At 42.3% G+C, this 24,703-nt stretch overlaps 1 protein-coding gene across 1 annotated transcript; it reads left to right on the top strand.

Annotated features, from left to right (window-relative positions):
* The first annotated feature begins 5,393 nt into the window (after positions 1–5,393).
* On the top strand, positions 5,394–22,825 carry LOC101168276 (peroxisomal acyl-coenzyme A oxidase 3-like). The gene is made up of 19 exons (XM_023966137.1): positions 5,394–5,521; positions 6,912–7,074; positions 9,457–9,554; positions 9,627–9,762; positions 11,666–11,740; positions 12,442–12,531; positions 12,614–12,757; positions 13,624–13,712; positions 13,949–14,045; positions 15,555–15,737; positions 16,474–16,596; positions 16,724–16,844; positions 16,915–17,037; positions 17,226–17,339; positions 17,856–17,971; positions 18,980–19,154; positions 19,220–19,287; positions 19,364–19,450; positions 21,485–22,825. The coding sequence occupies exons 2-19, from the start codon at positions 6,955–6,957 to the stop codon at positions 21,602–21,604; spliced, it is 2,079 nt and encodes a 692-aa protein (XP_023821905.1). The 5' UTR covers positions 5,394–5,521; positions 6,912–6,954; the 3' UTR covers positions 21,605–22,825.
* The last annotated feature ends 1,878 nt before the right edge of the window (positions 22,826–24,703 follow it).

The following is a 24,703-nucleotide window of genomic DNA, read 5'->3' as shown; positions in this document are numbered from 1 at the left end:
AGGGGAAAGCAGTTCTCTACAGGCACTGTTTTCAGTGCAGGTGGGGGGCTGGACCGTTGGAGCAGATGAGAGGGACCCGCGGAGCTTCTGCAATGAATCCCAACAAAGGCCACAAAACCTGTTTTAAGCAGCAGCAGGTTCCCCAGTAAAGACCTGATCAGCTCTAGATATGACTTGAAGGGAGGAACAGGGAGCGATGCGCTCAGCTCCCATTTCACAAGTTGACCCGCCCTTTTGACCAGGAATTGTGATGTTCACTGCACTGACAGGAGCAGAAACCCAGAAAGAGAGGCAGTGTCAGTCTGGAATGATGGGGGGGGGGGCAGCTCAGTCCCATTTTACAGGTGGTCATGCTCATTAGCAGCATCAGGATAGGAGTGACTACACCTGTGACCCAATTAACTCATCCTGTCACACTAAGACCTACCTTTTTAACCTGGCATTTACATCACTTTTGTAATTGCTTAAATGTTTTAGTCATTTTAACTTATATAAGGAGTATTGTTATTTTTTTTATATACTTCCCTTTTTAAACATTATTACTATCATTTTTAAAGTCAGGTTTTAATCTTCTTCCACTTTCGGCTTCTCCCATCAGGGGTCGCCACAGCGAACAAGTCGCATGGTAAATTTGGCAATGTTTTACGCCGGATGCCCTTCCTGACGCAACCTTCTCAAAACGGGCTTGGAACCGGCAGAGGTAGAGAAGGGAACAGGGAGCAGCCCGGAGTCGAACCCTGGTTTCACGGACGGAAGGCGCCGCAAACCAGCACGAGCTAAACTGGCTCCCTAAAGTCATGTTTTAATAATTTCTTAAAATTATTAAAAAAATTAATAATGTCTTTTTTTTAAGTTAATATTATTTTATTTTTTTAATTACTATTATTGATATGTCTTTTTTAACGTTATTATTATTTATTTTTAATTATTATTCTGCTGTTTTTTTTACTGTTTCCTCTTTGGGATCCACTGTTCTGGGGCACTACTGGCTTCGCCTGTAGGGGGTGCTGTTGCTGCGGTGTCCGGTTCTCCTTAGGGCAGCTTGGGTCCAACTCTGTGGTCTTATAGCCGTCAAAGTGAGCCCTGAGCTGCTGTGTTGGGCGGGCACTGAGGCAATGACAGTTGTGTGTGATTATCCTGTGTTTTCTGTTTTAATTCATTTCCATATTTTATGACTATTTTATTTGCTTTTATGTAAAGCACTTTGTGTTGTCTACTGATATGAAAGGCGCTATACAAATAAAGGTTGAGTTTGAGTTTATGTAAACAGTGTTTTCACTGTATAGTGTAATGTACATACCTTTGGATTATTGTACACAACCCGAATCCTTATTTCATGTTCAGTGAAAACATTGACTTTGTTATAGTAACTACCAGGGGCCTGTTTCAGAAAGGAGGTTAAGTGTAAAATCTGAGTGCGTTAACCCTGAAATCAGGGAAACCCTGGGTTTTCCGTTTCAGAATGGGAGGTTTGTTAAACCAGAGAAAGCAGAGTAAGTCAAACCCGTTTCTGAAAGAGAGGTAACTTATACTCGGAGTCAGTATCCATGGTTACTTACGCTGTGAACCTAACCTGGTCGGGAGCAGGTTTTGTCCTCTAAACTCAAGGTTTCTGCCGGTCCCCTCCCCTTTTTAAAGACGAAGCGGTATTTTTCACTTTAACCTTCATTGCCCACATTTCCGTCACACAGAGACAAGTGACAAGAATGGCTTGTCCTTTTTTGGAGGACCCAATAGACGAGGAGGCTGCATTAATTCGTAGAGAATTACATTTACGTCGTGCGAGGATTTTGAGACCTAGACTCGATTTCCTGTCATTTCCCCATACGTTTTTGTTTGAGCGTTACCGTTTTTCGTTGCAGTCAATTACATATATACAATGAAAACAACATTAAGTATTGCTATGTTGATGTTTCATATGTCAAATATTGTCAACAAAGCCTACATCCATGACATGCTCAAATTTGACCTGATTGAATTATGTTTTTATACTTCATGTTTAGCTGCTGCCATGTTCTTTTAATTCCTGCAGGATTGCATCTACATGAAAATGAAATCAGGGACATTGAATTAGATTAATGTAACAATTACTTTTTGGAAACACAATTTGCTAAAACTGCTTACTTTCTTAGTCCCATATAAACCTATACCACTTGATCAATACAACAGTAGACAAAAGTTCACTTTTAAAAACACAATTGCATGTATTAATATTAAACTGACCAACGTTTGCAAGAGGGGAAGGTTAACAAAAAAGTCCTCTAAACATTACCGACGTTAAATGCATTTTCGCCCCCAGATTGGTTCTGTACACTATGCAGCATTTTATGCAATTACACCAGGAATAACACTTCAAAAGTACACCTAAATATCACCATTTTTATTTCACACCTTATGCTATTTCAAAAGTTATTACAGCCAATATTTTATAACAATGATTTAAATGCAAACTTACGCATTAACTCGGGCAGCTATGTTTTCCCACGCTAACTGTCTCTGTCTTGCAGATGCAGCGGTGTTACTTGTCTTCTGGAATATGTGCTCATATTCACTGTAACTTTGCAGCAGTACGTCAAGTTCAGCTGGCGAAAAATACGCAGACCTTTTCTTCCACGGTTGCCATAGTGACTCGTAATATCTGCGCTCCATTGATAATGGCTTCTTATAGTCGCGGTGCGCACGCTTACCTCCGAATCAGTCCACTCAGAATTTATTGACCTAACTCCGATCAGCTTCTCTGAAACAGAAAACTCAGAGTTGTTAATCTCTCGATTGACCAACTCAGAGTTCAAGTTTAACCTCAGAGTTGGTTGAACCTCCTTTCTGAAACAGGCCCCAGTAACTACAATTTTCCATTAGTAAATTGATATTACCTTTCAAGGAAACAAATTGTCATGGTGCCTCTGTCAGTACTCCTCCCCCTCCCAGCTCTGCTCTGCTCCTGACTCCACCACCTGTGACTACTCACCTCATCAAGAATCTGCTCTACTTAAGGAGATCCAGCTCCAGCATTCATCGCCAGTTCGTTGCCCCTGATGGTGCTCAGTCTTTTCTAGACCCATGTCTGGCCCCCTAGTCTCGTTCTTAGCTAACCCTTCTTTTCTCTGCCTCAGGATTTCATGCCACGAGAGTCACCTGAGTCAGACGCTTCCACGAGCAGCCGGGCCATTCCTGAATCTCCTGAAGGAACCTACCTCGTCCTAGGCTCCAGCCACACCACGAGTCCCGAGCTCACCAAGATCTCCAGCCACGCCACAAACCCAAACTACATCCGGACCTCAAGTCTCGCCACGATCGTCTACTTCGCCAGAACCTCCAGCCACGCCAAAACTCCCAACCACGCCAGATCAAAATAAATCTAATTACTTACCTTACATCCTACCTGTATCCTCCTTTTGGGTTTCAGCATCTGGGTCTGTCTCATCCTTGGATTATGACACAAATGCTGTAATATAAATGAAAATTGAGGGTTTATTTAACGAATAGCTTAGTATTTTTGTGAGCCATCATTAGAATTTCACGACAAAAGTCCTCATCTCAGCCTGGAAGGCTTTGATCTTGTCATTTTCTTTCCTTTGACAGGGTTCCAGAAAATATAATGGATCAAACTGCTGTTTTATGTTTTTTTAGAAGAGATAACTAACCAACTTCATAACATTTGGTTATGAAATATAAAACTGAAGAGAAACTTTAAAGAAATGCCCTATGAGAAGGACTCTATATCTATTAAAAAGCATAGGATGAGGAAAATAAGGAGGCCATATTATAGTCATATTTATTATAGTCATATTATATATATTGTTAATTTAATTGTATCCATATGAATAATGAGAATGTACTTGTTTGCTTTGTTGATTCAGAGGTTTTTAATTAAACACTTTTGTCTATAAATGTGGGCTTTAGTCTGCTCCTGTTTTTTCAGTTAATAATGATTTGAGTAAACCTGCGGCCTGTGTTTATTTACTCTTGTTAAGTGTAAAATGTTTTCTTCTCTACTTTTTTCTCTTTGCTTATACCTGGGGGGCCCAAAAGGGGACATGAATTGCAAACAAGCTATCTGCAATAAATTTCACAGAACATCAGTGGGTTGGTTCTACTGTTGATTTCCTGGGAGAACCTGTATGTTTATCGTCACATGAACTGATTTTCTCTTGACAATCAACTTTTAGCAAACATCCATTATCATTACATAAACATTATATACCTTGATGATCATTAATAAGGCTGCTGCGCACATAAAGGTCCTGGAAGTGAGATTACATACATCCACTGTCATGTGGTAGTTGGTCACTAACCAATGCCTTTCATTCTTGTTTGTCAGACTCCCAGGTACAAGAAAAGATGCCCTGAAGTTAGACAAAAACAGCAAAGGGATCACAAGGCATTAGTAATCCCAAGGGGTTGACCCAGGGATCCGGTGCTGCTGGTGTGCTTTCAAGATGTCTTTTTCCAGTCTTTGCTGCAGGCCTGCATGAGAGCCCACAAGGTGGCGAGCCCTCAGATGCCCCTCAGATAAACTTCTGATGTTAACAAGTGATAGAGTTTAAGAGAGCCTTGTGTCATCTGCATTCAGTCTGCTGCACAAAACTCTGAAAATGACGGGCACTTTGTTTTTTTGTTCTCTGGCTGAAAGTGTTATGATAGAACGTCTCTGACTGAATCAAAGTGAACTGGCCGACACTCCAGCTGATCATTAACAGAGCAGTCACAGATGTGTGCGTTGAGGATTGGTTAACCTGCAGATAAAGCACGTCAGACGAAACCAACCTCTTAAATTTACATTTTTTTAAGCAAAGCAGAGCACAGCAGAGAGACAGGAATGGGATTCAACTGTAATATTTAAGCCTTTTTATCTGCACATGAAATGTTCAAATCTAAAAGACACTGAAATGTGTTTGCATTGATGTTGACATGGTATTCAAAACGTTCATCCAAAAGGCAACCATTTTTCAGTAGTTTGGAGTTTTAAAAAAATATTTCAGGCAACATAATGCCCTTTAAACATGAAACTGACAACTAAGAAAAAAAATTAAAAATTAAACTGTAACAGAGATGTTGTCTAGCGATTTACCTTTTAAATCTTTACCAGATGACCCAGATTAAGATTATTATCTGTGTTTACAGCGTATGCACAGATGTTATCTGACTGGACTTTAAATCTGTTAATCATACTCTTATAAATAAAGTTACTTTCAAATTCGAGTTACTTTCAGAATAAACGTTCAAATATTGTTTTACGTCTTGACTTGGCAGGAATTCCTCCTTTAGACTTTAAATTTTTGTGAGGTGCGTCACTTGCTGTAGTGATAAGTTTATAATCGCTCACAGTTGGGGCAATGGGGCAGTCTGTGGTTTGGTCGGGTCAGGAGGGTGCTTTTATTGTGAAAACCCAAAAAGGAAGTTTGGTCAGTGTCTGTGAAAACAGCAGGAAGTTTGTAAACTTGGATAACTCAGATGATTTTGGAGTCATTGGTTTGTCTGTGGAGTGATAGTGTGTCCCGAGCAGCAGCGGACCAGTAAGGTAAAGACCCGAACCGATCCAGAACCCAAGCGGCGCAGCCCGGTTTTCTGTCTGCGTGATGTTAGCATGAATCCTGCAGGCGGTGACGGGACACACAGCTGCTGGTGCTGCTGCTGTTTTCACTCTGTTACTTCTCCTAAACTAAAAAAAGTGTTTTTGTGTGGAAGTCTGAGCTGGAGTTTGTCTGTGAGGGTTAGTCTGGAACCGTCGAAACCAAAAAACACACAGAGATGCATGTGTGTCAAAGGTCATTGAGCCTGCAGAGCGGAAAGCAAAATGATCAGGCTATAGGTCAGTGGATTACAAAACGACACAATGACGTCATCACACGAACGCAACGATATTGAAAAAATGAACCCAGGAGGAAACCAGACTTAAACTAGAAAAGGAACAACTTCAAACACCTCTGTTTGATAAGTAGAACTTGTCAAGTCGATAATTTTTTTTGCATTTATTGCATATACTCTGATTCTAAAGAGCAGTTATTGTCGTTTTTTCATTCACACATCTTTTAAGCCATTCATCTTTGACCCTTTTGTGGTCCCGGTGCTGCTGGAGCCTATCCTGGCCTATGGCTGTGTGATTGTGGCCCTGTGACAGACTGGCGACCTGTCCAGGATGTTCCCCGCCTTTGCCCACGCGTGGCCATGATAGGCTCCAGCAACCCTGTGACCCTGAAGGGGAAAAAAAGGTTAAGAAGATGAATGAATAAATGAATGTGAAGTTCATTTTAGCTCATTTAATAACTGTGAGATTTGACAGAAATAGATGACCTGATTTGAGCACTAAGGTCAAACATCACAGCAAACTTTCAAAACACAAAGAATCAGAATCCGAAACTTTTATTGTCATCGTACATATTTATACAATGAAACTGTAGCAGCCTTGGAGTGGTAAAAAAAATACTTTGAATGATCAAAAATATGTTCAACAATTAAAAATTAGTATGAAAAGAAAATGGAATCCACTTCAATCTGATATTCAAGTTAGATGAATGTTTTAGATGAAGGAACATTGTGGCAAATGTATTAATGTAGGTCTTTTCTTTTGAAAGGGAACCCTTTGATGTGCACTCGTGTCTTTGTCATAAATCTATAATAACTATGATATCAAAGTGCTGTTGAGTATTTTTGACTGTCAACGGGAAAACTACTGCTTTGAAATCCTTCTAATCTCATATTTGAAAGAAGTTTATGTTTTTATTGTTTTACTGCTGTTTGTTGTTTATTTGCTTCTGTTTATTTATTTATTTTTTTTGCTGCCAACATTCTTGTTGGACAGTTTGATGGAAAACCAGCAGCAGAGTTAATACATGAAAACAAAAATGGGTGTAAAACTTGACACGACTAATCCCAACATGGCAGAGGAAGTTGAATATTTTTGATTGCAGGTGTCGTCCAGGTGTGTGTCTGAGCTCCTGCAGCCTGAAGAAGATGAAGCACCAAATAGCAGACTTCCCCAGCGGGCCGCTGGATATTTACAGGAAGAAGGCCTCCTTCGACTGGAAGGAAATGCTCGTCTTCATGGATGGAGATGAAATCCTCCAGTTCAAGGTGAACTAAGAGTCTCTGCTCCTGCTGATGATCTGCATTGGTAGTTCAGTCTCACTTGCTGGAGTCTGTAAACATGAAACTTGATGTGTAAAGACCCACTCTAAGGATTTTTTTTTTCTGATGATGGAAGACATTTATGAAGAAAAATAAGCCTAAAATCGAACTTCTGAGTATTTCTTTATTCAAACTGGTGTCAATCAGGAGTGCAACAGAAAATACCGTTGGAAAAAGAGCAAATTTGTGACGTTCAATCTCCCTGCTCCAAGCTCTCAGCAATGGGTAGACTAGCCCTTCTGCTATCTTAGATGACCCCACCCTTGCATTGATTTGTTCTCCCTACCATGACAAAGGTGGATAAAGGTGAAAGAATTCATGTAATCCATGGACACCAGTGAAGATCACAAATCTTTGAAGAAAAAAGGTTCAGAGCACTGTCTAGTGGGTCTAAATGACCCAACTCCCAATGTTAAAGTGCTTAGGATAGCACAAGCGATACAGGAATAAAACAGTTCTTTTCCATTTTGGCTTAAACTGTCTTCTCATAATTTAGAGACCATGAGGAACACTTTTATAATAACTTTAAAGATGATCAGAGTGGAACTTTAAGGCTGTTTGGGTTCAGATTTGTAGCTTTAAAGCATCTGAATCCTAGTTCGTATGAAGTGAAAGAAAAGACTACAGTGGTTTTTTGGAAAACGTTCTAACTCGAAGAGCTGAAAAATGTTACATTTTAAGAGCATTTAAGATTTAAAGGAAATTTTATTATCAAACTGTGTTTTATAAAATAATTTGTAACAGGGCTGCACGATATGAGAAAAACTTGCGATATGCGATGTTAGTGATCAATATCGTGATAACGATATAATTTGCGGTGTATAAACAAATAGCAAAACAACCAAAAACATCATTACCATTTCATTGCAACAGGGTAAAAATTATACTCCAAATGACCCTCGTTGACGTAGGAGGAAAACATCTAACATGAAAGGGCTCATCTGATTGGTCAAATGCATAAATGGATTTATTTGATTCGTTAAATGCTTCAAGCTGCAATAGGATTGTTTTAGCACATCTAAGGTAACCATTTATTGCGATTTTTGCTGACTTTTGCGATATGGATATTGCTCTGCGTGATATTGCGATAACAATAAATTTGCGGTATATTGTGCAGGCCTAATTTGTATTAATCTACATTCTTATATTTTGTTGCCTAACATAGGTTGTTTATTGTGTTTTTGTGCAGAGTTTTGAAAGTCAGTGCTTTTCCATTTGACTAATTTTATGTTCGTTTGACTAAACCAAACCTGATGAAACTTTTCCTGGTTGAAACAGTCTCCCTGTAAAAAGTGTCTGGAAATAAACGTATCTGTTCTAGAGGGCTGCATTGGGATTGGGTCCCGCCGGGTCCCGCGGGACCCAACCCAAATCTCGCGGGATTGGGCGGTTTGAATTTTGCTGCGGGCGGCAAAAAAAAAACCCTGCGGGATCAGTGCTGCCATGAATATCTCATGAATATATATTAGCGGACTACGTTAGGCTGTGCAGCTGTTGGATTCTTATGTACTGAAGCTCCGTGAAGGGACCAGGTAGAGACGCCCAATGGCCTCTGTCATCTAACCTGTTGTTGGGGGTGTGCAACGCCCCGCCCCGCCCCGCCTCTTACTAAGAGCAGCGCTTCAGGCCGTCTGTCTGCGGGCGCACACACGCACACTTTTAACCGAACAGGATTTGGGAAAATATATTTAATATTTAAGTTGCACATTACACAAAAGAGGAATGCATGAAAAGATGAGGCTGGGGGAGGGACATGAATCTCTTTAATAATATCAATAAAAATACGTGTTTTTTTTCCTGCAAGATGGGAGACGATACAAAATCAATGCATCTCTATTACTGTGCAGGAATAAATTCTCTGAGTTTTGCGGGTGCGGGCGGGAGTGGACATACATATTGCGGGTGCGGGCGGGAGTGTAACGCATACATTGCGGGAGCGGGCGGGATTGGTCAGAAATTCAGCGGGCGGGAGCGGGATGAAGAAAATAGTCCGGCGCAGGGCTCTAATCTGTTTTACATTCACTCATAGAACATAAAAACAACACTTCCTGATGCGGGCGCCACCATGTTGAAACCAGTCGCCAGTGAATGGTCTGTGTCATTCTGAGTCATCGTATCTATGGCAACTACATTGCGACTCAGACCAATCACTGTCGACTGGTTTCAACATGGCGGCGCCCATACCCGGAAGCAATGGTACATCCTGTTTGGGAAGACGAGAAGGGAGGGGTTGAGCTGTCCATTGTTTTTACAGTCTATGGTCCCACTACATTGTTTAATGTGGTGCCCTTTTGTTTTGTCTGCATGTATTCTGTATTCTTCATGCAGGAATACATCTTCAAGAGTCTGGAGAATGATCCTCTGTTTGCCCGTCAGCCAGGAGAAGACCTCTCCGTAGAGAAAATGAGAGAGTTGAACTTCCTCAGGTGAACACGTATGATGAATAAATGATCTTGTTCTTCACAAACATTTCCTGACAAGAATTTTAAAACCTTCAGGGTGAAGCAAATTTTTCGCTACAATTTCCTGACAATGGAAGAAGCGATGGGGAACCCCTGGAAGCTGATAACCCTGGAGGACTGCCTCGGCATGTACGACTGGTCCTGCCTCGCCAAGTTCTTCCTCAACAAAGCAGTGAGTCAGTGATATCCACCTTGGGTGCCTTGGTACCAAGGAGGTTTGACTAGTTCATTGACTACAGCTTGGGGATGTTGTTGCCCACCCTTGGCTATTCAGCCTATGTTTTCTCAGTGGAAGGCATGTCGGCGAGTATAAGTATTCCGACCGCCTCTTGGCAATGTCCTCAGTTGAGTGGAGTAGCTTACCACCAGCTCTGTAGACAGTTTTGGGAGAGAACTGTTTTCCCCTCCTGAGGTATGGTATGGCTTGCCATAATTTCTTTGATTCCAACCAATTGTCCCTCTCTATGGCCCCCCCAAACTCCTCTTACACCTGAATGTTTGCCTCTTCATTTAACTGTAGTGGATGCTAATTGGACTATCACTACATGTTGACTGCTTTGGGAGTCCCGGAAGTCAGCCCATCTCCATAAGACTCCTACAGGTTGATGGCATCTCTTACTTTTGGCGACAGTCCCCAAAACTGTGTATTGCCGCCCCAACTAATACCAGAAATCTTCGCCGTCAGTTAGCTGCATTGACAGTGGTACCTCATTAGAGCTCTTGCTCACAAGGGTTTAAGGACCCTTCTGACAGTGGGCCCAGCAAAATATGCCCAAAAGACTCCCCCAATACTTTTTAGTCTTCGTGGCTTGTCCGACCTTCTCCTCCACCAGTGGGGGATTAATTAATAGCTCTGCCCCTCTTTTCACCCAAATGTCCAAAACACATGACAGAAGGTTAGATGACACAACGTCAAAGTTGATCATTCACCGTCTTCCTTGGCTGTTCTGGTTCCATATGCACTGATGGACAACCTTGTACTCAAACACGGTGTTTGTAATTAACAAACTGGGACACAGAATTCCAAAATCTGGGATTCAGAGCAGTTCTCCCAACCACGACCTTCCAGGTATAACTGTCACTGTCCATGTTGGCAATGAAGTCTCCCAGTGAGACAATAGAGTCCCATTTGGAGCACTTTCTAATACCTCTCGTTGAGACTCCAGGAAGGCTGGGTACTCTGTACTAAAGTTTGCCTCAGAAGCCAAGATCCCAGGTAGAGACCTGTCCCTGACACGGAATGGCAGTGATGTGATTCTCTCACTAACTGGGAAGAACCTCAACCAATGACATCTGGGCTAGGGGACCTGATGCAAACCAACACCAACCCATTGCCTCCTACTATGTCCAACCCCCTTGGTTGAATTGAGTTTTAGACCCCAAACGGTGTGTGGAGGTGAGCCCCAGTTTCTGTAGCTGACAGCACAAGCGCCTTTCCTGGCAGTGAGGTGGCTTCCATGTCCTGATTAGTAGTCCATTTGCAATTATTGGGCCATGGAGGCACCTGCCCTTTACTGTTTCCTAAATCACTCAGAACTGGCCTCTTGGGGTCCCTCCTGTGGGCAGTAGTTCAATGGGAAGGTGATCCCATGTGGTCTTTTTGGGCCTATTCTGGCCGGACCTGTGGTAGGGGCTCAGCCACCAGGTCCCTGCCTGTAAGCCCCGAACCCCAGGCCTGGCTCCGGGCTGGGACTATGTTGATGTCAGTCCAGGCGATCTAGCAGGCCTTGTTTTAAAATATCCAAAAGGGGAATTTGAAGTGCTCTTAGTCTGGTTTGTCACCTCAAACTCATCGTCCATGGGAGACCCTTACCAGGAACATTAGCTCCTGGTAAATGCATTTTACAAGATTAGCATAGTCCCTAGGATAATTCAAGCTCTCACACCCCTAAAAGGTGGCAGTTTATATGAATTTACACCAAAAAAATAAAGCTATAGGAAATAGTATTAGCATTGAGATGGATCAAACTATAAATCAAATCGTGAACTTATGCACTGATTCAGAGAGTCTAAGTTTGTATCATTATTTGTGTTAGCATTCTTCTACCCTTTTCCTGTTAATGTGTTCATTTCAGATGTTTGGAGGAACTATTGCTAATTCAGGAACAAGCAGGCACAGAAAATTTGTTGAAAGCAGCGAAGACATGACGGTAAGAAGAAAGATTAAGGAGTTCCTGTTTGGTTTTAAAGCACCTGCCCAACTCTGGTCCTCAAGGTCTCCCCGTTCAACCAGCAGGTCCAAAAGTTTTAGAAAGACACAGAAGACTACAACTCCTATACAAAAACTGAAGTGCAAACCAACAACACGGAAACATGGTGGCGTTCCCAAAATTAATGACAGGCAGAGAGGCAATTAGGCCAACTTTAGACAGGCCGGTTGTTTAGCAAAGTCCACCCCCAATGTTCCACCAGCACCTTGTGAATCAATTGCACCACAACTGACCCAGTATGGAAGTTCTGTCAGTGATTTACATGGTTTACTTGGCTTTAGAGTTACACTGGAGGACATTTTCCTTAAAAATAATTATTTTTAATAACTCAAACTTAGAACTCTGACACCAAAGCGCTGGATAGTGCCCCTTTGTGGTTGCATTATCAAAGTCACGAAAAACAATCCACTCCATGTGTAAAGATTATGTCTAAAAATTCATTTGAATTGATTTTTTTAAATTCATTGTTACAAAAAAAGCATTGTTTTTCCAGAGATTCGAAAAAAATTGTGAGTAACATTGGAGGATCAGGGTTGGGTAGCTGAGCACTGAGAAAACACTTGATGCCACATCGGTGACTCCTGAGTTATTCCTCCCATGAGGCTTTGCTGTCTTTGAATGACTTACCTACGTGTTCTCAGGTCTTTGGCTGTTTCGCGCTGACTGAGCTGAGCCATGGCAGCAACACCAGAGCCCTGAGGACCACAGCCACATACGACCCATCCACCCAGGTCAGCCCACTCTGCCCATCATCCCAAACACCAAGGCTTGAAATCATAGAGTATAGAGAGACTTCTTTCTGGTTTGGTGTAGGAGTTTGTGATCAACTCTCCAGACTTCGAGGCAGCCAAGTTCTGGGTGGGGAACCTGGGGAAGAACGCCACCCACACTGTGCTGTATGCCCAGCTCTACACACCGGACCAGGTCTGCCACGGCCTTCATGCCTTTGTTGTGCCGGTAAGTCCTTTTTGTCTCACAGATGTAATGATGGTTCTCACAATAATTTTCCAGCACAGCCCTCAGTTTTAGTTCTGTTTCACAGCATCATCAGGACAACACTTTAAAAGATAAGATGGCATTGTCAAATAGAAAAAAACAAAAATAAAAACAGTTGTCACACTGTTGAACAAGAGATTTTTTTAAATATTTGTTTAAGGGAAAGCTGGCTGAGCTTTACCCCTTTTACAGCTCAAAATGTTTTCTAGGGATGTAATGCCAAATCCTTTGTGGGAAAATTCCCCTGAACGCCATCTGCTTAGACTGCTGGTTCATCACCACGGTGATCAAAAATCCCACACCGTCACAGCTCTAGAACCAACCGAGAATTAGTTATGGTGTTCCACAGGGCTCTGAGTTTGGACCACTTCCATCATGTTAAACTATACTTCTTTAAAACTGTAGGAACTGTAACAAATTTGTTTTTTATGCTGGTTTTTTCTTTAGTAATTAAACTTCCGATTCCCTATTAAAATAATATATTTCCATTCTGATCTATTTTTGTTTATTTGTACTAACATGACAGATAGTTGAAACTTTGGAATTTTTTCTAAACGCAAAGACTTAAAATAAAGTCATGAACAGGGACGTGAGTACAATTATAGAGCCTGTAGTAAAAACTGAGATGAAAAATGAAATCCCTCCCTTCATATTGAGTCAGAGCCTTGTGGAACACAGCAGAAACATTCTGATGCTCAAATATCTCCAACATCAAAACTTAAAAGCTGTTTGATCCGTTTTTGTGTTTATATTTTGTACAACTTGCACTCAGAATGAGCTTGACTTTATTAATATTTAGTGATCAAAGATGTTCAACTCTGCTGCAGGTCAGAGACCCAAAGACCTTGCTGGCGTTGCCAGGGGTTGTTGTTGGAGACATGGGCAAGAAACTGGGCCAGAACGGACTGGATAACGGGTCAGTGAGACCAGAGACCGACACCTTTCTGTGTTTTTATTTTGTATGTATCTAATGTTAAGCTTCCAGCTTTTCTCTAGAAGGGTTAGGAGGTGGAAGACACAGAACACAAACTAATAATTTATTTAACAGAATTGTTACCATGGAAACGGATAGGCTTTAGCATTAAAATGCAGCTAAATATATCTTAATAGGAAATGTAGGAGTCATTACAAAGTTTGTTTCCTTCCTATCAGGTTTGTAATGTTCCACAAAGTGAGAATCCCACGAGAAAACCTGCTGAACAAGACGGGAGACGTTACCCCTGATGGACGCTACGTCACTCCGTACAAGGTCAGAATTCTGCTGAACGAATGAGGATTTTCCCATTTATCCCATGTTTCAGGTGGATGTTCCAGTTTGACCAGTAATCTTTACATTTATCAGCTTCGTGTCTCAAAAAGAAACATGGTCTTTCTGTGGTTTCAACACCTTTGGGGGTGTTGACATGGGTGGAAGGTTCTCACAGAGGTTTGGATCATTTGTCTTTCCTAGCTCCTGCTGAACTAATGAAGGTTTAAAGAGCCTGAAGAAAAGTTGGTGTCAATCATCATCTTTGGTTATGTTTTCACTTCTTTTTCTGCTTCTATGTTCATGCAGGTGTCTGTGTGGAGAAAGTTTACAATTGAAGCTTTTTTGTGTTAAACCGACAACAAGAAGCTCAATTTAGCTGCACTAATGTTTTTACACGACTGTTTTGTAACAGAATTAGACTTTCAATTATAGCTTTAAGTTTATAGGACTGTTCTATTAACATTAAAGGGCTTATATGATGCTAAGTCAATATTTTGAACTTTTAAGTGTATTATAATGATCATTGTTTGTGAAAAACATCCCCAAACTGGTATTTTGATCCATTCACGCATTTCTGAGTATTCCTCTAAAAACCTGCTCTCTGAGCATCACCCCCTCCCAGCTCAATGAAACGAGGGGGTCCTCACATTGTGACTTCACAAAGTGAGGAACCGCCTCTTCCAGGAAGAGTCTGCCAACCCCGCCCCCAGGCTAACACACACGCCCACTTTCTCTGTTTAGCTCGACTGAACCCTTTCCTTTTATATGCAAAATATCCTCATCCATCTTTGCAAAAGTTCAGATGTTGTTTGTTTTTGTGGGTGAGAGGCAGAAACGCTGCCGAGGCCGACTCTGGGATGACGTCATCAAATGGGCGGTACCCACAAGGAGAGAAAGGCAGAGTTTCAGAGATCGAGTCGTCTTACTTCTAGGAAGGAAAATGAACTGCAAAAAGAACTCATATTTAAAAAAAAATGTTCTTTAGTGTGGCAAAGGTAATATATTATCATATATATGGATATACTCTAAAAGACCTAAGAAAAGGAAGATAAAGGCCCTTTGAATCAATAAACCCCGATTCAGAATGAAATGGAAATACATCTGTCAGGTTTAGCTCTACTTTGAGTCATTTAGTGTGTTTCAGAGATTTAGCTTTTGTGTTTTATTCCGATTTCATCAGCAGATTTGACTGTAGTTTTATTGGGAGCCAGTTTAGCTCGTGCTGGTTTGCGGCGCCTTCCGTCCGTGAAACCCGGGTTCGACTCCGGGCTGCTCCCTGTTCCCTTCTCTACCTCTGCCGGTTCCAAGCCCGGTTTGAGAAGGTTGCGTCAGGAAGGGCATCCGGCGTAAAACATTGCCAAATTTACCATGCGACTTGTTCGCTGTGGCGACCCCTGATGGGAGAAGCCGAAAGTGGAAGCATTTGACTGTAGTTTTATTACAACTTTGAAAGAAATCAGTTTGTGTACTGAAGAGTTTACAGTCTTAAGTTTCTGTTTTCTTCTGCAGGACCCCAACAAGCGCTTTGGGGCCTCTCTGGGGGCCCTGTCTGGAGGTCGTGCGTACATCGGCAGGATGGGTGTCGTCAATTTAAAGCTGGCTCTGACCGTGGCGATCCGCTTCTCAGCCACCAGGAGACAGTTTGGACCCAAAGACACGGAGGAGATTCCAGTGCTGGAGTACCAGCTACAGGTGGGTTTGATCAAACTGTCTGATCACTGAATTCCACAATACCTGAAGAAATTGGTCAGCCAATGAATGAAACTCTGTACTGTACTAAACTGTAACTAAAGACAAAAAGCTGACGCACTAATATTGTAGAGCATGTATCGTATACATTTTCTATATTTATTGATAAAGTACATAAATCTAATGATGATGATGATAACTATAATAATGATTTAATCCTTCATGATAGAGCTGTGCTTTGACTTTCCTTAAACTAGTTTCTCCGAAAACTTTAAGCAAATTACTTTGAAAGAGAATACAGAATTCCCTGTGCCATTTCACTTTATTACACATAACTTAATTTATGGACATAAATGTTTGGATTCCTTTCTATGTGTGCATTACTTGGGTTGATGCTGACATCTGGTGAAAATTTCGTGTCAATAGCTCGATAGAAATGTGTTTTTTGAGAGAAATGTTGACGTGTTCAATACTTATTTTCCCCGCTGTAATCTGGAAAGAATGAGTACACTTAGGTTTCCAAAACTCAAAGGAATTCTAGCTCTCATGTTACTAAACACTCGGTCCAGTCAGCATGAAATAAAAGTCCGTTCCAGCTTGAAGGATCCTAGCAGACATCCTGAAGAGTCTCAGTCTTCAGGCTCCACCCCAGATGTTGAGTCTCAGAGGAGAAAAGTCCACCAGAGCTGAGGATGTGGCTGCAGCTGATCACGGATCACAGCTTTTGGTTTCTCTGCAGCAATGGCGTCTCATGCCTTACCTGGCAGCAGCTTACGCTCTGGACTTCTTCACCAAATCTGTCTTCATGAACTTTGTAGAGTTCCAGATGGGACAGATGATGAAGGACAAGAGTGACAGACAGGTGAGTGGACACGCTGCATGTCTGGACGTCAGGCAAAGGTCATTGATGGATCAGAGGCTCACTCACGGCCTCTGCTTGGAGAAACCAAGCAGCTTCAAGTGTCAGACTTTGCTGGTGTCGTCCACAGGACGAGTTGGGTCGGGAGATCCACGCCATCACCAGTTCCTGTAAACCTCTGGGCTCCTGGACGGCTCAGAGGGGGATCCAGGAGTGCAGGGAGGCCTGCGGAGGACACGGATACCTCGCCAGTCAGCTTCAGCGCACATGCTCAGACTCTGAGCGGGCCTGAGACCTGACTGCTGTTCTTGTGCGTTTCAGTGAACCGACTCGGCAGTCTGCGTGACGACAACGACCCAAACTGCACCTATGAGGGAGACAACAACGTGTTGCTGCAACAGACCAGCAACTACCTGCTCAGCTGTTTCCAGGCCAAACGGCACAGTCAGTGTCCATCTCACTCTGTGATGAGCTTTGAAGTTTCCGGGTTTTTCTCTGAATGTTTCCTTCAGTCACTTTGACTCTAACACTGCAGACAGAAAGGTGGCAGCAGAGGCTGAGGCTGCAGCTGCAGCAACCATCAGTGAGGATCTCTGCTTCTCCATAACACCTCTGTGTTTGTCTGCTTTCAGACGCCGTTCACATTCAGTCTCCTCTTCACTCTGTGGACTTTCTGGACGATTATCAGAACATCCTGAAGACCAGATTCACAGCAGGAACAATGGAGGAGTGTCTGAACTTACAAGGTCTTCACGACAAACTAATCACATTTATTAGACAAATGCAGTTTTTTATGTGAACGAAGAGTTTTCTTCAAAGCAGAGTTTAGTTTTTCAAAGTATCAATTTAGAGAATTTCTAGATAAACATTAGAGAAAAAAATCAAATGTTCATTTCAGAGATTTCTGTGGTGTACCACATGGCTCTGTGCTCGGCCCCTTACTGTTTAATCCCATCAGGTAACTCTTCACAGCAGCAATGCAGTTTATGGATGTTACCTTTAAAAATTTGCTTCTGAATTTTCAAGTCAAGACTGAACAATTTGACATCTTCATTTGTTGATAAATATTTTCAATACTTTCACTAAAATCCACTGCTGTCATTTATTTTCCTGACATGAAATTCTGAGTTAAACTGAATCTAGTTTGAGCTGCTTTTTACCTAAAGAGACCAACAGATGAGAAGCAGAAGAAGCTCCTTTGACGTCTTTGTCTCTGCAGTGTCTCTACTGCAGTCTAACAGCGCCCTCGTCTGTCTCCTCAGTGCCTCTGGATGCCTATAAGTGGCTGGTTTGTTTCCTGATGGAGGAGAGTCAGAAGAGGCTGGAGCAGGAGAGAGCTGCAGGCAGAGACGACTTTGAGGCTCGGAACAACAGCCAGGTAGGAAAAGCAGCTTCATTTCAAACTAAAACTCCCACAGAACGTGATGGATTATCCAAAAATGTACTGGGAATTGTGGGAAAAATGGGAACAATACATTAAAGACTAGTCACTGTATTGTTTTTCCAATCTGTAAAAATGTAAAGTACACATAGTGAAGATGAACACAGAAAAGAAGACTTGGAGCCGCGATCACTATGTTGAACCTGAGAGTGTCTCTTTGTGAAAATTATCTTATCATCAGATGTTTTTTTATTTTTTATTAATGTTTCCCATTTTCCAGTGATTTTTTTTCAACATGGTCCAATTATTGGCTTCCAGCAAAGATGACATTATATATCATTAATATGACTGAAATGGAGCTGGGAGCTGGACAGATGCAGGAAGATGGAAAAGCTCTGCATTCAGTTTGTTAGAAAAACATGTAACAATAATTTCAGAGAAACGGCTTCATAGAAACCATCATCTGGTCATGAAAACCTCTTGAATTATCCTTTAATATTTGATGAAATTAGTTTATAAAACAAAATCACAGTAGGAGTCATGGTTATTTCTTTTTGAAAATATTTCTGCTGACAGAATGTGAAGAAATTGAAGGCATTGATACTAAACTTTCTTAAAGAAACTGTAATAAAAAAGGTTTTTGTCTGCTTTAGAGATTCATAAAGAGCTTAGAAATAGAACAAATCTTTTATTCAAGCAGAAAACATTTGATGGTTTCCCTGTTTCAAGTCTTTCCTAGATTTTTTAAAATGATTCATCCTTCATAGGATCAGGTTAAACCACTTCTGTTTTTCTTCTCCATTGTTGCTCTGAGAAGTTTCCTGAATCACTTTTAGTCTGAAATCTGTGAAAACGGCTCCTGATCACAGAATTCCTGCAGTGAAGTACCACTGATGACCACAGTGTGGCGCTTTGGACAGAATTCCAGTCTAATAGGCCAACACTTTGGTGTTCTACTTTGTCCTCCTGGGTTCAGACGTTGAAGCTGCGGCCGTCTTTGTCCAGGTTTACTTCTGCAGGTCTCTGGCCATCGCCTTCATGGAGCACTGCTGTCTGCAGAACTGTCAGCAGCTGATCTCAGATCAGGACACGCCGGCTGCTCTCAGAGCCGTTCTCAGCAAGCTCTTCTCCCTGTATGGACTGTGGAGCCTCAGCAGCCACATGGCCACACTGTACCAGGGTATGTTGAGAAGGAGGCGGTCTGCTGGAGGCAGAGCTGGTAACACAAAGGTGATCTGTGTGCAGGCGGATATGTGAATGGAAGGAGGCCTGCAGAGCTGCTGCAGACAGCAATCCTGGCTCTCTGCTCCCAGGTACACAAAGACATCCACCCACAGAGCAATGACTGTACGGCTGATGATGCTGATGCTGAATCTGTTTGTGGCTCAGCTGAAGGATGACGCCGTTGCTCTGGTGGACGTCTTGGCTCCGCCCGACTTCATCCTCAACTCTCCTATTGGTAAAGCAGACGGACAGGTGAGAGCATCACCAGGAGCCGACAGCAGTGAAAATCTCTTCATACCATGTTTCATGTTTCAGCAGAAATGGCTGTTCTTGATGGAGAAGTGTCTCTCCTGTCTGCAGTTCATGGTTTTGACTTGTTCTTTATCAGTCCTGATGTTTCTGGATGATCCAGGCTCCATTTCTCCAAGCTCAGCAGGAAGTTTCTAGTTTAGTGAGCTTCTTTCCTCAGGAGATGGACACACCTGATTTTGAGGGTTCAGATTTGAAGCAAGGATCCACCTCCTCCTGTGTTTGTGCAAACAATAATCAGGTGTTGTTCCTGGCAGGAACTCCTCCTCCTTGACCACACAGTTCACTTGTACTATGGTGTACCTCAGGGATCCATCATAGGCCCATTTCTGTTCTTTAGAAAAATACATTTGTTTGAAACACGACTAGACACCCCCACCCCCCTTCTTTCCCTGCTTCTGAGTTCATATCAGGCAGATGACTGATTTCCCACCAATCAGACAATAGCAAAAACACAGAAAAAGGACATTTTAGACCTGAAAGTGAAAAGGCCCAACTGTGAGACTGTTTGACTTAAAGGGTCTATACTTTGCTAAATCGAGCTTTTACGTGGATATCTCACGAAAAGTATCTCCAAACTGGTATTTTGATCCATTCACGCATTTCTGGGTATTGTTCTAAAAACCTGCTCTCTGAGCACCAGCCCCTCCCAGTCAATGAAAACGACCAGGTTCTCAGGAGCTGAGCTGACGTTGAAAAGTGAAGAACAGCCCCTTCCAGGAAGAGTCTGTGCTGCCAGCACCGCCCCCAGGCTAACAGACACACCCACTTTCTCTGTGGAGCTAGCGGTCACTGGCTAAACGCTTTAGTTTCATATACGCAGGATGCACATCCATCTTAGCAAAAGTCCGGATGTTGTTTGTTTTCGTGGACGAAACGCAGACAAAGGTACCGGTAAACAGTCAGGTCCATAAATAATGGGACAGCGACACAATTCCAACATTTTTGGCTCTCCATACAATGGATTTGAAATGAAACGAACTAGATGTGCTTTAACTGCAGACCGTCAGCTTTAATTTAAAGCTGTTTACATCCGGATCAGGTGAGCGGTGGAGGAATGACAACAGTTGCATATGTGACTCCCACCTGTTAAGAAACCAAAAGTAATGGGACAGAACAATAATCATAAACCAAACATTCACTTTTTAATACTTGGTTGCAAATCCTTTGCAGTCAGTTATAGCGTGAAGTCTGGAACGCATAGAGCTCACCAGACGCTCTGCCAGGCCTCCAATGCATCAGGCTTCAGTTCCTGCTGGTTCTTGGGGCAAGTGAAACGCAGGCTCAATCGGATTCAGGTCAGGTGACCGACTAACCCTGGATTCACTCTGGTGAAGTCTCCTCTTGATTGTCGACTTGGATACACACACACTCACACACTCACACACCCCTACCTCCTGGAGAGTGTTCTTGATCTGACCAAGGGCTGTGAAAGGGGTTTTCTTCACCAGGAACAGAATTCTTCAGTCATCCACTGCAGTGGCTTTCCGTGGTCTTCCGGGTCGTTCCTGTGCGTTTCCTTCTTTCTAAGAATGTTCCAAACGTCGTTTTGGCCACGCCTAATATTTTTGCCATCTCTCTAATGGTTTTCCTTTTTTTTTTCAGCCTAATGGTGGCTTGCTTCACTGATAGTGGCAGCTCTTTGGATCTCATCTTGAGAGTCGACAGCAACACATTCCAAATGCACACAGCACACTTCAAAAACTCTGGACCTTTAATCTGCTCATTGTAATCAGGATACTGAGGGGATTGTGTGTCGCTGTCCCCTGACTGCATATATATGAATAAAGACTAGCATGATATATGTATGCCCTTTACATCTGAATCATTCCTGATCCCTAATGACTCCAGGTTTGGCTGTTTTTTATGGTTTTATTTAAGCGAAACCTTTAGGGAAACTGGCTTTTTAAGCCATGATAAAACCTTTTCTTTTAGCCGAAATCCTGTGATTCATCTCCATGTTGCTTCTTCCTGCAGCTCTACAAGAACATGTGGTCGGCGGTGCTGCAGAACAATCAGGTGCTGGAGCGCCCCTCCTGGTGGAAAGAGTTCTGCTGGGACAAACCGGTGGTGGGATCTCTGCGCTCAAACCTGTAGATCTTCTTCAGATGTTCGTCCTCGGAGCAGCGGCCTTCTGCTGCTTCTCTGAATTGACTAATCTTGTGTCCAGACAGTATCAGGGTTACTGTCAGGTTCAGAGCAGATTCACACACGAGAAGCAGTGAAGCTGGTCAGTTTCTGACTGTAAGAACACCAAACAATCATCAGCAGATCAGTTGAGAAGGAAAATAACCTGGAATCCGGTTGAGTTTAAAGTGATTTGTCTTCACATTTGTGACCACATTCTAACCTTGGAATCAGCGTTTTGTCAAGGCCAGAATGAATTTGTTTTATTTCTATTATTGCACACCTGTTCTTGAAGGTGGATACGGATCAAATTTGGTGGAAGGGATCAGGTTGATGTGTCAAAAATGAACCGTCCAGCTCCCAGTAGCATCGGTCAGAGGCGGAGCGGAAATGTCTGAAGTTTAAACTGCAGCCAGAGATGTTTCTGTGTGTGGAGAACAAAATCATTGGCTGTAAATGAACCACATGTGAGGGGCCTTCAAAGCACATGAGGCGCCTTGTGATCAGGTTACTTTGAATTCTGAAGTGTGTGCGCTTTAGCGTGAAAAGGATGTTGTCATGATGTGAGTGTGCACAGTGTCACTTTCGCAGTAGAACATCTCTGTGCAGTCATACATCTGTTTGAACTAAACTGGATTGTTTGATCAGTAAACATTTTAAACAATGTCACTTCCTCGTGTCGGACAGGCCGAATGCCGCACGCCCCCAACTTTGCTTTTCTAGTGAAGTCCATGATTAAACTCATAAAAAATATGATGTTCTCTCAGAATTAAAGGGCTCTGAATGGAAATGTTTTAATTTCCTCCTGTTAATTCAAATAAATGTCTACTTTTAAATATTTGGAATCAGGTGAGGAGGTAAGAGCAGGCTCTGTATCATCGGTGCAGGCAGAGCTTTATTTAGAAGTCAGGTGATTCATTGGAGGCTTTCTTGCCTTATGGAAAACAGTGACGTGACAGAGCTGCACTCTGCTGCCCCCTGCAGGATTAAAAATCTCACTGAAAGCTTTGTTTTCTAATCTCTGTGTGTCATTATGAATACATTTTGTAATCCAATCACTTTTGTGACAAACGTCAGACTCCCTCGATCTTTTTAAAAGCCTGAAGAGTGATTTTTTTTTTTTTTTAACGGACTCACATTTTTATTTTACAAAATTGTTAACTAAAAATGAATAAAACTGGTCTCTGCCTTTATTCACCTGGTGTGTCTGGTTTTGAATTTAGATCTTTTCTTACGGGGTCAGAACCAGATTCTTCCTCACCCGAGGTTTTACAGAAGACACTTCCTACAAAGTTCCTCAGCATGCCCTTCACAGCCGAGTGAAGTTGGACCTGTGCCAGTTTCCAGGGCAACCATGGGGGCTTTTCATCTCTCTGCACAGCTCCTGTCGTTTTTCTGACCTCTACTTGTCTCTCTTTTTCCTGCTAAGTCTTTCTGCTTATTTTAGTTTCTTTAGTTCATTTCTGCACCCACCTTTTTCCTACCATCCTTTGAAGGCAGAAGATCTGAGCAAATCTGTTTTTATGAGGCTTAGAATGGCACAAAAACACCACTTCAGATGGACACCAGAAGCTAAAGCAACTCTAAAAGTGAATCCAGGTCAGCCATTGTCTGAAGCTACATTCACTCGTTTAAGTGGCCACGTCCAATGAAAAGTCTGTGAACTTCTGAGGCTTCTGCGTTCAGAACTCTCATGCGTTGCTATGCAAGTTTTAAAGTCTGGTTGTGGGCTCCATGTACAAATCAGACTGTTGAATCGCAGAACAGCTGAACTTTGACCAATCAGGGACTTGGATCTGGTAGAGATGTGTGGACAGGCCCTTTTTCAAAACTTAAGGGTCAACCAGTTGAAAAGTGATCACGAAGGATCGATAGCAGGTCTTTGATTTATCTGAATAGAGCTGTAGAAAGAAAAAGCCTGAAGCGAGATTCGCCAGCCTTTTCCAACTGTAGGTGGTGGACATGCGCTTGGAAACAGTAGAAATTTCAAAGTAGAAGTAGCCCTGGCCTGCTGCTCCATGGTTGTTCCGGTGTGGACACCACGGGCTGAACGCGCGTTTATGAAACCACGAATAGTGCGTTCTGGAGCACGCAACACTTGCCTGGTATATTAAAGTTGAGTGAAAGGTCTATGCATAAACGTGCTTTGGAGTGTTTCGCGTTCCAAACTCTCCAGTCCATGCGCCTCTAAGTAGGTTTTTAAGTTCATTTCCGGGCTCCATGTACAAAATGTGCTGCCATTGAACGCGTGTCAAAAGTTAAACCAGTTGAACTTTGACCAAACAGGGACTCGAACGTACGGGTAGTGTCCTTTACCAACACGGAAGTACAAACCATTTGAAATAGAAATCGATTGCTGTTTGTGCCCGGCTAGAATTCTATGACACCAAGTCGTTCATAAATCAAAATAGAGCTGTGAAAGACAAAGCCTGGAGCAAGACTCACAACATTTACACTGCTTTAACATTTTGCACCAAGCCTCTTCCTACTGTGAGCACGTGCACTAGTATCGGGTGGCGACAGTCCAGTGTGAAGACCGTGTGATAAAAGCGTGTTCTGGAATTCTGCATCGTGTGGCCGGTGTGTGTATTTAACTTCAGAGAAACTGCTGCTGCAAAATAAATCTGGAGAAGTGTTTTATCTCGAGCTCATTAAAGATCTTTGTTCTACAATGAGAATTTTGTTGTTGTTTTTTTACATCCTGGTTAGGAAGCTATTAGGATTTTCTAATGACGTCATATTTCATAAAAACAAATAGTATTTTTGTTTACAGACTCTGTAGCTCCAGTCATTGTTTAGTGTACAAACATGACCGAAAGCGCTTCTATATTTAAAGTGAGTTTAAAAACCGTAGTAAGAAGTTATGTAAATTCCATAAAAACTATTTGCATTGAAAATTAAATACTTTTGACTGTTATTTGCCTGTTGGAGTCTACAAAGAGACGATCAAAATAACGTACTGAAACCTCATCGTAACAATGTGAGCAGTACCACTGACAGCTTATAGGGGGCGCTGTTCAGCGCTGATCCACCTACACTTGGATTTTTGGAAGTTTTTGGACTTTCACC

The sequence above is a fragment of the Oryzias latipes genome, chromosome 18 (genome assembly GCF_002234675.1).
Source record: "Oryzias latipes chromosome 18, ASM223467v1".
NCBI lineage: Eukaryota > Metazoa > Chordata > Actinopteri > Beloniformes > Adrianichthyidae > Oryzias > Oryzias latipes.
Note: the sequence above shows the minus strand (reverse complement) of the source record. Positions and strands in the feature narration are given on the sequence as shown.